Genomic DNA, 17,483 nt, shown 5'->3' on the forward strand with positions numbered 1-17,483 from the left:
CGAGTTGCTGTGTATGTGTGTTGAGATTTAATGTAGAGTGATTCAGTCGGGACGTGCCATGCTTAATTGTGACATGACAAGTTCATCGTGTTTTCTCGCCTTGCATGTGCAATGAGAGAGTGCCACCTAAGGGACGACGAAGCGCTGCATAGTCACTGCTGGGTTACTGATATCCAATCATCTGGGCCGAAGGTAATGGGCGGAGCTCGTGGGTATGTACGGGAAGCATCGTGAAGGTTCTATGAGGGGCGTGGCTAGAGGCGGAGCCTGGCTCCGCCGAAAGCAATAAGGAGAGACAGTGAGAGGACGTGGCCACCTCTGCCAGCCAAGCCCTCTCTCCTCCCAAGAGTCGCCAGCAAGCGGAGAGCGCGAGACGAGAGAGACGCGCCGCAACGGTGGATGAGGGAGCGCGCGCAATGCGGCAAGAGGAAAGAGCGGAACCATCCGGGAAGAGAGAGCGGAGCTGTGTAGTAATATTGTTAATAAAAGACACGTCTACAGTCGTCGTGGAAGTGCTTTATTACACATGCTTAGCAAGAGAGAACGTCGGAAACATGCCTCACCTCACAGCGTCCGAAGTTGATAACTGCTGTGAAATGTTGCACGAATTGCTGTGCTTAAAGTTTACATTTAAGTACATAATTAGAAGCAGGACTGCTGAGGGTGAAACGGTTTATTGCGGTGATAAAAGAATACATGAGGTTAAAAAAAACACTTTCAATGTCGTGGTCGCCGATTGCAACATTTAATATAATTAATACGGCACTCACATTGGTGTTGATAAAGTATTCCAATAATCTCAAACACTTATTCTACCATGTAGTAACCACACCTCGGTATCTGCACCAAAATCAACTCCAGGTCGTTTGCAACGTGACTACATTTGTGCTATATTTCAAATGTTAAAGCCAAAGAATATGCATCAGTTGCTCGGTCACAATCAGCTAATCATACGATATAAATTGGAATTCAACAATTATTTGCAGCATATCAGTCGATATTACTTTAAAAAAATTATTCAATCAGTGTATACTACCAGCTATGATATGGATAAGATACACAGACAAACTTGAATACGAAATTAAAAGTAGGCAAAGTAGTATGGAAAGATGCATGATCAGAATTACACTGAACTACATAGAATAGCACGTGGATCAGAGAACATGAATCGGATATACTATTGGATGAATGACTGATGAACAAGACTCGTGAACAGAATGGCAGCTCGTGGTTAAAACGTGCCTGAGAATTTGACTACTGCAGATATTTATCAGGTGAATGTATTATATAATTTCGTATGGCAATATGTTCAGGAGCTAAATGCCAACGTCGATGTCTGTTAGCCACGAGAGGGCTTCAGGACAGTTCGTGTAGTTTTGCTAGTCCGTTTGAGGAATGCATGCTATTGTGGTTAACGGTAAGGTCCATAGTCTTAATCTTCCATTTATGAAGGAGATACGTATATCGGCATGTTGATGTTCTGATGCAGTTGATGGTACACCATCGTGGACTGTCAAAGCCAGGAGGTGCGATGTTTGGATCTCGAATGAGGTCTTTATTCTGGACATCTGCGTTGTTCCACTCTGTTCGCCAGCATTCTTTTGATAAGGTGATTAGATGAGTTAATGTGCAAGCGTGAGATTGGTTGTGCTTTCAAAGGGCCATAAAATTATGGCGACAAATTACGCAGCAGGGGATACACCATGGCCAATGATACACATTTATAAAACAATCTATTTGAAATCACCATTTTATATAATTATTTACAAAGATATACATTATTTCGTATGTATTATGTACTACATATACAGGCATGTATACCTTACATACGCGACACTAAAGCTAAGTTAGTTAAATGTGTGAGTTTTTATGCAATTTTCACTGATTAGTCCTCATAAAAAATACAAATTAGCTGATTGGGGCCAGATGCATTTATTATGCATTCTGGGGTCACCTAAGGCACCTGTGTATTTGTCTTTATTCGGAATATGTATTGCAATTTACAATGCATAGACAAAATAAAGTAGAGATAAATATTGATTTGTAAATATGAGCAAGAAAATGAATCAAATCCCAGTGGAAGGGTGGACTGAAAAGTATATAACAATAACATAAATGGCCTAATAGTTGACCCTGATGTGCAGGCCATGCTCTGTAAAGTTGCTGGGTTGCATGATTGAATATTTTCAGTGATTATTTTTTTCCTGCACTTCTGCCACAATGCTTCCAGGAGGAATCTTATTCTGGTTGAGATGGTGAGGACCAAAGGACATGGGCAGCAGCTCTTCCACCGAGTATGCACGATATGAAGAGCCATGTCGAGCTGTCAAGATAACCGTCCATTCTGTGCCAAACTGTGCATAATGAAAAATAAGGGTGGAAAATTAATTGAACAAACTAATGTTGAATACCTTTGCAAAGTTCAATATTGAAACACAAGAGTGATTGTGTTAGATACTCTCCTTATCGTACTGCCATATTTAGGAATACATCTTTGCTATCATTTTGAGATATCGCAGTGGCTTAGGGGGCGAATGCCAGCACCACGAAGAGCCTGGGTTTGAATCTGAGTTTTGGAAATCTGTCATTAAACTGGGTTCTAGAGAGTAGTAAGTTCGTGGTCTCGGACCAGTCACAATGAAGAATATTTCCATCACCTAGCCAGTGAACTGGCCAAGCTCTCAAGACGAATGGATATTCAGACTACACAATCCGTAAGCTATCACCCTAACTGTTGGGAAAGAACCATCTGAGGATCCAATCAAAACCATCATCTTGCCATACATAGCAGGAGTCACTAAAAATTATTTCCAAAATCATGAGCAAACAAGATCCAGGTTCGATTTAACACTACATAAAATTCGTGATCTGATCCCATCTTTGAAGGATGTGATCCCTGACATGCAATACCCCGGCGTCTACAATCTAAGCTGTGTCTGCGGCAGTAGTTACATTGGGGAAACGAAGCGACATGTCTCGGACCATGTTCGTGAACATAAGGCAGATCTGAAACACGGTAGGACCAATACCTCGGGCGTGGCTGATCATTGTTTTAATGAGGTGGGCTCACGAAATTGATTTATCTAAGACGAAGGTACTTTGCGAGCCCACTGGCTATCAACAAAGATTTGTTCATGAACACAATTTCAACCGCAAAGATGGGTGCAAACTGAGCAATCATTGGAAGGACGTTATCAACCAGTTTAAGTCATAACTGGCTTTGATGTTCCCATCCTACCACCTTCCGATGTTAGTTGTGCTTTATGCCCATTTCAAACTTGCGCGTTCACAAGATTCACGCAACACAGCCACATCGCGCGCCGACTACCCATCGGTTGCATGCTAATCTCATTAACATGCTAATTTTCACCTGGCAGCCCTTTGATTGGTGGAAAACCAACCACCGTCGGGTTGGCTCCCACCACTTGCATTAACATTGGCTGCTGACATTTGGGCTACACCCATTTCAAACCCTTATAAATAGTTTGCCTTTGGAAGCTAAACCCCCCTTTTCCTGAAGACGACCACTTGTGTTGCGATCGAAACGTCATAATTTTTGGTTATTTTCTTTGAACCTATCTACGTGACTTTACCAAAAGACCCAAAGAATACGATCATGTTTATTTATATATATTCAATCACGACTTTCTAGGGCATATAACAGGTGTGTCCTTAAGATGAATAAAGAGGCAATTTTAAGTGACTGCAACTATTTAATGGGGGCCTCTTGCCTATGACAACAGACACTCTAAAAATGTCTAAACAGGTCTGACTCGGCTGATGCGACTCAAAAAATTAAATGCTGGTCTCTAATTTGCTTGCTTAAATAAATGCTGCAATGGGGCATTGCTCCAGAATGCCCATAGGCTGGAATGGGATTCTAATGTTAATGAGAGTCAAAGTCTTGTTTGACTATGGTATGTTTGTAATTTCAGAAAGTTCTGTGACATTCCAGGGCCACTATTGATTGGGTGGTGCACTAACTGTGAGACTTCCAAAGAGAAATTCCTTCATCTTATGACAAAACACTAATAGTAAAATTGGAATAGTTGTACTTCCTTAAAAAGCCTACAAACACTGTAAGCATCTTAGCTGCACTTACAGGTACCAAAGGAAAATATTTTTGACCTGTTAATGCTGTTTCTAATTTAATCACGCGTGCGGGCGAGTGCCAATTACTGTTCGCGTTATTATTGGATAATACCAAGTTGTCTGTTAATGTGTGGCCCGCCAAAGCTATGTGAAGATTCCCCACCCATTATTTAATCAAATCCGTTTTTGCAGCCACTTGGAATTAAAGTGTGGTCCTTCTTGACCCTCAGTAAGAAAAAGGTTTTCCATCCTTGATATGGAGGATAACACAAGAGGCCTCCAGCTAGCTCCGGGGGAAACGGCAGTAGTCATGAACCCACCTCTCGCATGACCTGCCGGCATGCTCCGCATGGTGAGATGAAGTCATCAAGAACGTCACTGCGGCAAACACATCCAGCACGACACACACAGCACGTCTACGTTTAGCACTCTTTGTTAATCCACTGCTGGATGACGTCCTCCCCATGTGGTGAGGGTTGTGAGGATTATTTGACCATATTTCACTACGCTGGTCAGTCTGAATGGTTTTACATGGGGAGCATAGATGTGAGAGCAATAGATTTGTCTCCACTAAACAATACACATTTTATAACCTAAGTTACATTTGTTTTACATTATCCATGTTTTATCCAAGCCCCCCCCCCATTACCCCACATGATTGAGACTTGACTGTAATCCGCAGATAACTCTACAATTATCACGCAAAATGAGGCTTGTGTGACCGGAGCAGCCCAGGTATTCTTGGAGGCCCGGTGCAGAATTCCACCATCTAGTGTTCAAACCTACATCCCAATTTCTTTAGACAAAAGACCACTTGTTTGATTTTAAAAATGCATTTATTTCAATACACATATAAGTTATTTAAATAATAACATTTTCAACAAACCAGGCCCATGGTAGGGCCCCCTCCCTCCTCTGGGTGGCCCTGTGTGTTATATATATATCACTCTGCTCACCTGGACGCTGCCACGGCTATGGCTTTGAAGCTGTGATGACCCTCGGAGACAGCCTTAAAAATAGCTGTTCGCTCAGCACAAATTCCAAGGTTGTAGCATGCATTCTCCACATTACAGCCTTGGCGTCATGCGATAGTAGAAGATTGTCACGATGCAGGTGTAAGGTGTTCGGGTAAAGGAGTCACAGAAATGCATGGAGTGACATAAAAAAACAAGTTAATTAGACATCAACTCATGTCAACCCGAATTTCAAGTGAATCAACCAGCTCAGTGTCTCAACGGTAGTGACCGGTTTACAATCATACGTTTTTGCCAGTTCATATCCTGGTTGGGGGTTGAGTCAGTCCATCATCCCTCCAAGGTCGGTAATTTAATACCAATTTGTGGGGAAGTCAACAGTGGTTGTCCCATGAATCGCCTCGCCCCTGCCATATGAATGTGGAATTTCCACCTCTGACTCAGTGCTGTAAACAGGATATGATCACCACTTCAATGTACATTTGACCGAGGAATCACTGATTATGATTGACTGCCAATAATCCAGGGCTATGAAGTTTTGAGAACTCCCATGGCTGAGATTCACCAGTGGGCACGACTATGGGGCACCAATCAGTAAATCTCACTCATTATTTTGTAGAGCCAAAGTGATGCAAGGGGTATGGTGAAGACCTTTGGACAAGCTTGCATGTGAGTGAGGCCAGTGGCATAGCGTGAATGGCATGGACCCTGGTGCAAGGAATACATTGGAGCCCAGTATCCAATGGTCCCCTCTCTTTGTAGCCTGGTGCCTGTTACCCTCAATCGCGGGTCGTGGCTATGAAATGTGCTGGCTGTGCAAATTATCTTCAAACTGGCCAGTTTTGTACATCGTTGTGGTGATCAGTGTAATCCATGTCACATTCCTGTTTACTTTGCGTCCACTTCCCAGCGTCATGTGGCCCTGATAATCATTTGAACACAAACTAAGGATAGTTTCGTGGACAATTTTTTTTTTAAGGGAAAAAAATACATTGGGAAGCTCGATCCACAGTCCCTGTACAATAATTGTCTACAAACAAACTGAGGGCACCCCAATGGGCTCCCCCCTATCTCTGGTTGTAGCCAAAATTTTCATGGAGAAATTTGAGACTGACGCCATCCAGACTGCCACTCTGCGCCCAACCTTATGGAAGAGGTACGTGGATGACACTTTTGTCATCTGGCCACATGGCCGGCCTGCTCTAGACCAATTCCTCGACCACATCAATTCCATACATCCAGCCATAAGATTTACCATGGAAGTCGAAAAAGATGGCAAGCTACCTTTTTTCGATGTCCTAATAAAAAAGAGACCTGATGGTTCAATGAGCCACTCTGTCTACAGGAAAGCTACCCATACAGATGCTTACCTGAAACCGGATTCCCACCACCATCCATCCCAGAAGAATTCCCTCATCAAGACTCTGCACCATAGAGCCCAATGCATATCCGACCAGGAACACATTGCCAGTGAACTCAAGCACGTACACCAAGCTCTTAAGGCTAATGGTTACTCTGACTACACAATCCGCCAAGCTATCACTCCAACCATGAAGAAGGACCCTCTTGAGGTGCCTTTCAAAACCATCACTTTACCCTACATTGCGGGGATCACAAAAAAGATCTCCAAAATATTGAATAAACACAAGATCCAGGTCCAATTCAACACATTACATAAAATCCGTGATCTGGTTCCGTCTGTAAAATATGTGATTCCGGACATACAGTACCCTGGCGTTTACAAACTAAGTTGCCTCTGTGGTAGTAGTTACATTGGAGAAACCAAACGACATGTCTCGGATCGCATTCGTGAACACAAAGCAGATCTAAAACACGGTAGGACCAACACCTCGGCCGTGGCAGATCACTGTTATAATTCAGCAGGCTCACATGACATTGACTTCTCCAAGACAGTGGTTCTTTGCAAGCCATCTGGCTACCATGAGAGATTCGTTCATGAGGCTATCGACATATACAAACACAGAGACAATTTCAACCGAGAAGATGGATTCTGGCATAGCAATCATTGTAAGGATTTGATCAACCATTTCGGGTCTTAATTGATTGTTCACGCTTACGGTGGCTTTCAGACCGCATCCATTATTTTCGTCTCCCCCCTCCTCTTTTCCGAACATAGATGGACTCGTCCATTTCGAACAAACTGCCAAATCGCTCTCCGTGGTGCTAAGGTAAAAAAACGCCACTTTTTTCAAATTTTCTTGCTGTGGTTTTCACACCTGATGATGATTGCTTGTGTTGCAGTCGAAACGTCGTGAGTATTTTATTATTTTATATATTAATTATTTTATTGTTTCCCTTCTATGTGAGACTTTACCGAAAGAACCAAGAATAATAATTGTTTATTTAAAATTAGGTAACCATTCACCCCCATAGTGTGATACATTCGTTTATGATTTCGGGGTCACATTTCGGTTCAATAAATATTTTTTGTTCTTTTTTGCCAACCAACTCTTTTGTACTGTTTATATTTTTCACTCTCATTTGTAGTTTTGTTTACTCCGTTATCTGTAACGTAGAAGCATATAATTTCCATGAATAATAATTAATGTATTCTCACATGGGCAATTCAATGCATGCAACATTAGCCAAATAATAAATCAAATATTTAAATAAAACATATATACATGTAGAATCCTTCGTCAGTTCATAGCTGCATGAGGGCCTTCCCACACCATGCAGGTTATGGGGGTTATTTGACCATACTTCACCACACTGCTCAGTGTAGTTGGTGAATGCGAGGAGCGTAGATGTGAGAGCATGTAAGTAGTGTACAATTGATGTTGTTGCTCACAACGAAGCAACCACTGCATGCCCATTTACTATAGTATATCATATAAAGTATATACAGTCAGTTTTTTTTTTAAATAGGAGGCAGGAAATTATAGTCTTTATATTTCGGTTTGAATATTTTAATGTGTTGAAAGCACATGAGCGGCGATTTACTCTGTAGCTGCACAGACTAATATCCAGCAGCATTTGTTTGAACAAGCAAATTCCAGACCGGATTAGACCTCGTGATTGTTATCAGGAGAGTCAGGTTTCTTAAACAAATGGTGCTAGGTTCCCAATGTTATTGGCAAATGCATTTGTCTAGAAAGCCAATAGGCTAATGGGGAAACATTTTTGTATTTATACGTGGAGACACAATACGGAGTTCTGATTACTCAAGCTTTCATCAATAATGCTCCACATATAATAATGAGTTTGTGTACAGTGTTTACATAATTATTGCACACAATCAGTCTCAGCTGTTACCAGTGTAGATGGTTCCATCGGTGGTGAGCAGAGCAGCGCCTACTGGGAATTTGCTGTAAGGGCTGTATGATTGCTTGAGCACATCACGGCTGAGTTGTATGAGCTCCAACACCCACTTATTTCCTTCTGTATCTGCTCAAAACACATTTACACCGCAGGGTTAAGGATCATGGAGACATGAAATTATAATTGCTTAACCACTGCCTCCAGATGCACGATTTACACAAGATGAGAAGTTGCATTTTTCAACTGTATACGCATGCCCTTTTTACTTTTCACAATATCAATCGGTTTAACTTAATCATTTTTACCAAACTGTATTTTTTTAAAGATAAATTATACGTTATATTTAATGAATTTGCAAGAACTACACTATATTTTTCGCACTTCCGATTAGTACGCTTGGCTATGTACAGTGCAAAAGAAGCCTTTTGGCATCCTCTGGTCTAACACCGTTTTGAGACTAGGCTCAAAAGAAAGTTTTCTCTGGTGTGGACCAATCAGTTTCAAAGACAATGCATTATATTATCAGAGTACTTTTTTTGCATTCTGACCACAAGTATTGTGGTTAATGCAGACATGATTCCTTGTAAAAGGTTTTAGTTTGATGTTTTAACATCTTAACACCTGATTCAAAGCTTTCGTGACTGAAGGGATTCATATTCTTGGTTCTTTCGGTAAAGTCACGTAGAAGGGAAACAATAAAATAATACAAATATAAAACATTACCATTTTCTTGCTGTGGTTTTCACACCTGATGATGATTGCTTGTGTTGCAGTCGAAACGTCGTGATAATTTTATTGTTTATATTTTAATTATTTTATTGATTCCCTTCTACGTGACTTTACTGAAAGAACCAAGAATATATATCTTAACATCTGTTTTATGCATACCTGTTTTGTTGCCAGAAAAAAAGGGGAAAACCTATTCTCGAATTTCTTACTCATTTATCCATTGTGTAATGCCTCTTACGAAACGATTACAAAACTAGGCATTTTTTAATGTGGTCATCAGTGTTGCCAACTCAGTGATTTTGGCACTAGATGTCACAACTTTGAGTTTCCCGAACCACAACATGTTATCAAAGTGACAAGCGACAACTATGTAGACTTTCTGGAAAGACAATCAGCAGATGTGGGTGGAATTCCACGTAAAGGGATCCTGTATCAGTTTGTGGAAAATTGTCATGACATTTTTATGACCTCAGGTCTATCTTTTGACATTCAGTGATTTATTTGTTTTGGTTCGTTTGACTTTTTTTCCCCACTTGAAAGAGTTGGCAACACTTGCAGTCATCACATGCAGGCTAACTTACAGGCTGCAACTTCAATGTAGTTCAAACTTCCTTCTCAAGATTATAAACATAACTCAGGTACGTTTACAGCAATTTGTCCATCTACCACTGGATGCGTGCATCCCCCACCCGACTGTGCATGTATGTGAGGTAATTTGTCGATACTGAACTAATGGCAAGTGTGGGTTGGTGAAGGTAGCGAGCATAGACGTGGGAGCATTCATGTACAGTACAACTCACCCGTAGTTGAGTTAATCAAGGTACAACATTTTGTTGAGGTGGCGTCTTATCAGTCTGAAATTGCTTTCGCCAGAGCCACAAGCTCACACTGCTAACTTGTGAACCACGCAACAGATGGAGTGTTGCAAGAGACTGGTGTGACTTAAATTACAAACACATGATTGACAACACATGGCAGTTGCTTACATTGATTTCACATACTAATGTAATCACTGGTTTGTTTTGTTCGTTCGTTTATCAGTCCGCTTGTCCTGGTGAGGGTTCGCAGCGGCAGCATGTTGAGTAGGGTGGTCCAGACCTCCCTTTCCCTGACGACAGACTCTAGCTCTTCCTGGAGAATTCCCAGGCGTTCCCAGGTCAGCTGAGCAAACGCCAGCGTGTCCTGGGCCGGCCCCAGGATCTTCTCTCAGTGGGACGTGCCCGGTAGAATTCCAGGGGGAGTCTATCAGGGGGCATCCTTACCACGTGCCCGAACCACCTCAACTGCTCCTCTCGATCGGGAAGATCAGCGGCTCGACTCTTGAGGCTCTCCCGGATTACCGTGCTCCTCACCCGGTCACGGAGAGTGAGCCCGGCGGTGTTTAAACCAGAATAGTGTGTTACGCAGCCCTTTCGAAGGATGCATAACGCATTGTGTTTAAATCGGATTTGTGGGATTTGCGACTCCCTTTGAAGTTCTAGATTTGAAGCTTTCGTGACTGCAAGGATCCATACTCTTTGGTTCTATTCGGTAAAGTCACGTAGGTAAAAAATAAAACAACAAAAATCACGACGTTTCGGCCACAACACAAGTGGCCTTGTTCAGGTGAAGGAATAGAACTGTCGGGACGACAGCACTTCAATGACCGTTGCTAAGATTCGCAGCGTCTTTTAAGCTCGGTGGGAGGAGCAGGGCGCCTTGACAAAGGAGTTTACATATCAAAAATAGCTGTGTTAAAGTGTTGAAACAGCAGGGTGTTAAAGTCAGAAAATTAGCATGTAACTGGGGGCTTAGCATGTTTTTGTTGTGTAGAGGGTGCGGAGGATGGGTCACTGTGTGTGTGCAATAGAAACGGAAAAATTAAAGATCGGCAAGAATGTGCTGTGAGGGGAGAGTAGAAAAAAGGGTTTAATAGAAAGTATGGTATACCATTACTTGAAATTGCTGTTAGAAATTAGTTGACGTTTGGTATGATTTAAAACGTCTTTCCAATGGTTGCTTAATTTGAAACCATCCTCTCGGTTGAAGTTGTGTCTGTGTTTGCATATGTGAATGGCTTCGTGGACAAATCTCTGGTGATAACCTGTAGATTTACAGAGAACCTTGGTATCGGAGAAGAAAATCTCATGATCACCCATAGCGTTGTAACAATGATCAGCCACAGCAGATGAATTCGTCCTGCCGTGTTTCAGATCTGATGTGCTACTACTCAACGATGGAAGTTACTCAAAAATTAAAAATGACCCTACTAATAGCCTAACTATAAAAACCAACAAGATCATCACAAGTTCGACCTCCCTAATCGAACCAACTAAATGTCCCTCCCTAAAACCTTCTGCTGCTAGACCCCCTAGATTCTATGGTCTCCCCAAGATTCATAAAGAAGGCACTCCACTACGACCCATCGTATCCACGATCAACTACCCTACCTATAAGCTAGCACGTTTTCTGTCAGATACCTTGCTACCTTTCACTGGCAAGACCTCCTCAGCAGTACTTAACTCAGCCCAATTGGTCTCTATGGTCAAAGACGTTGTACTGTCCCCTGACGATATCCTTGTCAGCTTCGATGTGGTCTCTTGTTCACCAAGGTCCCAGTACCTGATACCATTGAAATAATTGAAAATTTGGTACAACATGGACTAGACCCTGATACACCTGCGCTGGTTAGACACTGCCTCACCAATACATACTTTACTTGGAATGGCACCTTCTACAAACAAAATGAGGGTATCCCCATTGGTTCTCCCTTATCACCAGTGATAGCCAATGTTTTCATGGAGAAATTTGAATCAGACGCCATCCAGACCTTCCCTGTGGAAGAGACATGTGGATGACACTTTCGTCATTTGGCCACATGGCCTCCCAGCTTTGAACCTTTTCCTACACCACATCAATTCCAGACATCCCGCCATCAAATTAATCATGGAAGTGGAGAAAGATGGCAAGCTACCATTCTTGGATGTTCTGTTTGAGAGGAGACCTGATGGCTCATTGGGGCATTCTGTCTACAGGAAACCCACCCACACAGATTCCTACTTGAAGCCTGATTCCCACCACCACCCAGCTCAAAAGAATTCTCTCATCAAAACGTTATACCACAGGGCTCATTGCATTTCGGACCAACACCACCTGACAAGTGAATTAAAACATGTACACCTGGCCCTCAAGAGAAACAGATACTCCGACCGTACTATCCGCCAAGCTGTTTCTCCCTCCATACAGAAACAACCACTTGATACTCCGGTCAAAACCATCACACTACCATATATAGCAGGCGTTACTAAAAAGATCTCCAAAATTCTAAACAAACACAAGATCCTGGTCCGGTTCAATACAGTACACAAAATCCGTGACCTGATCCCATCCGTGAAGGATGTCATCCCTGACTTACAGTACCCCGGAATTTACAAATTGAGTTGTACCTGCGGTGATTGCTATGTCGGGGAGACGAAACGACATATCTCTGACCGAATTCGCGAGCACAAATCAGATCTGAAACACGGCAGAACGAATTCATCTGCTGTGGCTGATCATTGTTACAACGCTATGGGTGATCATGAGATTGTCTTCTCCGATACCAAGGTTCTCTGTAAACCTACAGGTTATCACCAGAGATTTGTCCACGAAGCCATTCAGATATACAAACACAGACATAACTTCAACCGAGAGGATGGTTTCAAATTAAGCAACCATTGGAAAGACATTTTAAATCATACCAAACGTTAACTAATTTCTAACAGCAATTTCAAGTAATGGTATAGCAAGCATTTTCTTTCCGAATTTTCTATTAAACCCTTTTTTCTACTCTCCCCTCACAGCACATTCTTGCCGATCTTTAATTTTTCCGTTTCTATTGCACACACACAGTGACCCATCCTCCTCACCCTCTACACAACAAAAACATGCTAATCCCCCAGTTACATGCTAATTTTCTGACTTTAACACCCTGCTGTTTCAACACTTTAAAATAGCTATTTTTGATATGTAAACTCCTTTGTCAAGGCACCCTGCTCCTCCCACCGAGCTTAAAAGACGCTGCAAATCTTAGCAGCGGTCAATGAAGTGCTGTCGTCCCGACAGTTCTGTTCCTTCACCTGAAGAAGGCCACTTGTGTTGTGGCCGAAACGTCGTGATTTTTGTTGTTTTATTTTTTACCTACGTGACTTTACCGAATAGAACCAAAGAGTAGGGATCCCTTTGAAGTTGTCCGCATAACACATGATTAAACCAGACTGGTGCCATGAATTGTGTATGGGCTTCTGTGTGTGGGTCTGTTGTAAATCTCTGAGTTCTTTATGTGTTTATGGATCTGAAAGCTTTTACAGACTTAATGTGGGTGCATTTTTTTGCACTGCCACTTAACTTTCGGTAAAATCCGGACTTTAACCTGGTCGTTGAAAATACTTGACAAGATGTTTGACAGATTCCATTAGGTTGAGATTTTTTAAAAAGTAAAATAGTCACATTCTCAGAGGCGAATGAGATATTTTTCGACCTACGTGACTTTACTGAAAGAACGAAAGAGTAGGGAATAGATGTTTAATATATAGCAATTAGAGCTACATTTTTACTTAAAGCTTTCGTGACTGTAGAAATTAATATTCTTTGGTTCTTTCGGTAAAGTCACGTAGATAGAAAAATTATTTTTAAAAAGTGAATAAAAATATAAATTATTTTAAAAATAAGAATAAAAAATAAAAACATTAATGTGGACTGTTGCCTAGTTCTTAATCGGAGTGAGTGTACTGGCAGTCTATAATGTAGACTGTAGCTTGGTTATTAAGTTTGGTGAGTGTACTGGCAGTCTATAATGTAGACCGTAGCAATAGTTATTAAGCTGAGTGAGTGTACTGGCAGTCTATAATGTAGACTGTAGCCTGGTTCTTAACTTGAGTGAGTGTACTGGCAGTCTATGATGTAGACTTATTCTTGGTTCTTTCAGTAATAAAAAAATAAGAATAAAAGAAAAGAATAAAAAAGATTTTTAAAATAACAAAAACCACGACGTTTCGATCACAACACATCTACGCCTCTATATAAGGAACGAAACAGTAAGACTTCTCCACAAATCTGGCTGTCGCCTGATGAAGCTAGTTGTAATTACTGGTGAAACGTCGTACTCAGATTGTAAATGTTGTGGCTTGGCTCTCCAACACACCGGTGTGCTGTACTAGTGACGAATTGGCACGTTCTGTTTATGTGACAACCCTTACTAGTTGGCTGTGTCGGGTGGTGGCGGGTTTTAACGACACATTTATATAGTTACGCGATCCAACCCAAAAAAACCTTTATTATGGATATATTGAGCTCTATGGTGTAGCGTTTTGATGAGGGAATTCTTCTGGGATGGATGTGGTGGGAATAAGGTTTTAGGTAGAATAAATTGCTTAAACACAGAAGTTTGGTGTGTTTTCTTCCTGTTCATGAATAATAATCTTATTACAAGAACTGTATTCTGCGTTAAGATCTGAATTGGAGACCTGACATAAACACACTAATACACTCAGTAAATGTTAAAGCGAGAATAATTGTATTGCCGAGCGTTAATATGAAATTAAACAATAAAGCGCAGCTTACTCTGGCATACTTGCATCACACTGGTATAACTTCATACGATCAATTGTATGATCCCGATTGATAACCTGACCCTCGTCAGCGAGGCAGGGCCTAATTATCATAACGGCTAGCATTACAATAATCACACACACTCGCAAAATTACATCAATTAACATAATTTCGGATAATTACGCGTTTTCCCAAAATTCATTTAATTTTTATTATTTTCATCAAAATTTTCATAACCGACATATAAAACACCATCCTCTTCAACCTCTATACACGCAGCCATCAAATTCACCATGGAATTTAACCAGGATATAGTCGACATTATAGACTGCCAGTACACTCCCTCCGATTAAGAACCAGGCTCCAATCTACATCAATGTTTTTTTTATTTTCTATCTACGTGACTTTACCGAAAGAACCAAAGCATAGCAATTATACCTTTGTGAATTTATAGAACACATTTCATCCCAGTGCGCCATGCCGTTACGCGAGTAATCGAAAAGGGAATGGCATGTTTAGAGTACGTGCACATGTCAGGCACAGCTCAACACGCATTTCTATTTGACTCGTGAGGCAACTCGTGGCCAAAAGGTTTCGTGAGTTGGGGCGGTCACGTTGCAGATCTGCCGCGCGTCTGCTACTATTTGCAGTTCGAAGCCCGGCAGCGCGGCCTCCTTGGTTAATACGGAGCGTGTATTGCAGACGGCTCACGTTTGTTGGGCTTGAAAGTGGACGTTACATGTCACGTTTGTTGGGCTTGACAGTGGCCGTCACCTATCACATGGCGTTATTCGAAGAGTAAGCCCCCGTGTGTGGCGGAGTCACGCTCCAACTTTGAAATTGTACTCGCAAAACATAGGCAGAGTTTTTTGTTGTTTTATTTTTTACCTACGTGACTTTACCGAATAGAACCAAAGAGTATGGATCCTTGCAGTCACGAAAGCTTTAAATCTAGAAGAGATTGACTTCTATATTAGGGGGGGGGGGGGGGGGGGGTCGCCTTGTCCCTCACATAAGGAATCCCGGGTGTATATCATTTTTTTAAATTGTATACAACTGAAATTTAATAATTAATGTGTCCAAACTTCGCCCAAGGACACAAATTACTTCATTGAGTAAAACGGCAGATTAACATCGCCTCCATCCGCAATGCAACCGCAGACTATACTCGTCTGAAAAATAACCTTGCGCAATAGGAATGGTGCGAATACTAAAAGTACCGATTTGATTTGGTAGAAATAACTCGAATTGAAAGCACACCAATTTTCAACGAAAGAGGTTCTCAACAGCATCTTCAAACCTGCCAACCCCTCATCAGTGCCCTACCTTATTACAGACCAATTCCGACCTTATTGGTCACCCCGTGCCCTTATAAATCTCAACGTTCACCCTACAAAGTCCCATCACAAGGGAGAAACACAAAGAAATATACCCAAAACAATGTTTTAGCCCATATTTAAACGGCTGTACGCCATATGGTCCTGCAAAACTCTTATTTCCCTGGACCTTACAAAGTCCACCAACTTGACTCAACATGCGTCACCAAGTGAACGTGCAATATAGGGTATAACCAGGTACACAAAGAACACTGTAAACAGTAGATTCTGATCATGTAAACCTACAGTCCTTTGTCAATCCACTGCTGGATAACGGATTCCCCTCCCTTTCGTTCACGGGGGGTTGTTTGACCATACTTCACCACGCTGGTCAATGCGGGTTGGTGACGGGAGTGTTACGGGAGAGCCAGGACCGGTTCCGATATTACTTAGCGCCGATGTTTGGCCAGTAAATGGACTCAAGTTTATGGGTATATCGTGTTCCGATTGCTGCAATATCGCTCCACTGTGCTATGCACACATCATATTGATGAGGCAAATAATTGTGTTCACATAAAAATACACCATACAACAGGCATTCACATCGTATCAACAACAACGTAAATAAATGTTGTGTATACAGCATAGAAACACGAAGGCAGAGTCACACATTGTTTCCGTGAAAAATAGTATGCAGCATTACACACACTCTCTCTCTTACGAACAATACTGTTTCAACACGCAAAAACATGTTGGTCAAATTCCACACGCGACAATCCAATCTTAGGTATAAACTTGCATCTTTCGTCGGCCGGCAAAGTCCATGTACCATATGTTATGTTCGCAACTTGTCAGCACCAATGCGATGTGAAAACACACAGCACACACACACTACAGTACACAGAATGTGATGTATCTGTGCGAGTAAAGACTATTCAACAATGGTGTAACACTCACGTTCCATCGAGATGGCAACAAACTTGTCCGACCGATTAAGTCAGGGGGACCTGCTGTCACACGCTTTATATGACCAGGAACGAGTTTGCCCAGGAAGGGGGCTTGCTGACTTTGCTCACTCATTTCCGACCACAGAAAGGAATATAATTAAATAAGCGCGAGCCGTGCGTTGCAGACAAGAGAGATCGGAGCTGATGACAGTCGGTTTTTGGCTGGTCGGTGAACACGAGGTCGACTTGGGCGTTGCCAACACTTCTGGATGGACCGGGAATCTGGCGCAATTGGCATCGATCTCTCCCGGTGGCTTTCGAAAGCAATCCCCGGGGGTGTGGGGATGGGAGGGGATTTTAATTGGACACGTTTAGTAAATAGACCCATGATGCAGCTGGCTGGTCACCCCGAGCTAAAACTGCTCTGATACGTGCATTGTCTTTGTGCTGTTCTCCTTTTGGTGTGCTCTGGTCTAACACTGTTTGAGACAAGGTTCAAAAGAAAGTTGTCTCTGGTGTGGACCAATCAGTTTCAAAGGCAATGCCATATATTACATCGTTTGTTCCTGGGTTGT

At 42.0% G+C, this 17,483-nt stretch overlaps 1 protein-coding gene across 1 annotated transcript; it reads right to left on the reverse strand.

Moving 5' to 3' along the window:
- Nucleotides 1–504: 504 nt before the first annotated feature.
- On the reverse strand, nt 505–17,186 carry CDA (cytidine deaminase). Its single transcript, XM_032956844.2, has 5 exons — nt 16,919–17,186; nt 8,343–8,474; nt 5,049–5,166; nt 4,413–4,470; nt 505–2,354 (listed from the first exon to the last, which is right to left on the reverse strand). Exons 1-5 carry the CDS (start codon nt 16,923–16,925, stop codon nt 2,187–2,189), a joined length of 483 nt encoding a protein of 160 aa, XP_032812735.2. The 5' UTR covers nt 16,926–17,186; the 3' UTR covers nt 505–2,186.
- Between the last annotated feature and the right edge of the window lie 297 nt (nt 17,187–17,483).

The sequence above is a fragment of the Petromyzon marinus genome, chromosome 19 (assembly GCF_048934315.1).
Source record: "Petromyzon marinus isolate PM22_M1 ecotype Great Lakes invasive population chromosome 19, UKy_Petmar_22M1.pri1.0, whole genome shotgun sequence".
Taxonomy (NCBI): Eukaryota; Metazoa; Chordata; class Hyperoartia; order Petromyzontiformes; family Petromyzontidae; genus Petromyzon; species Petromyzon marinus.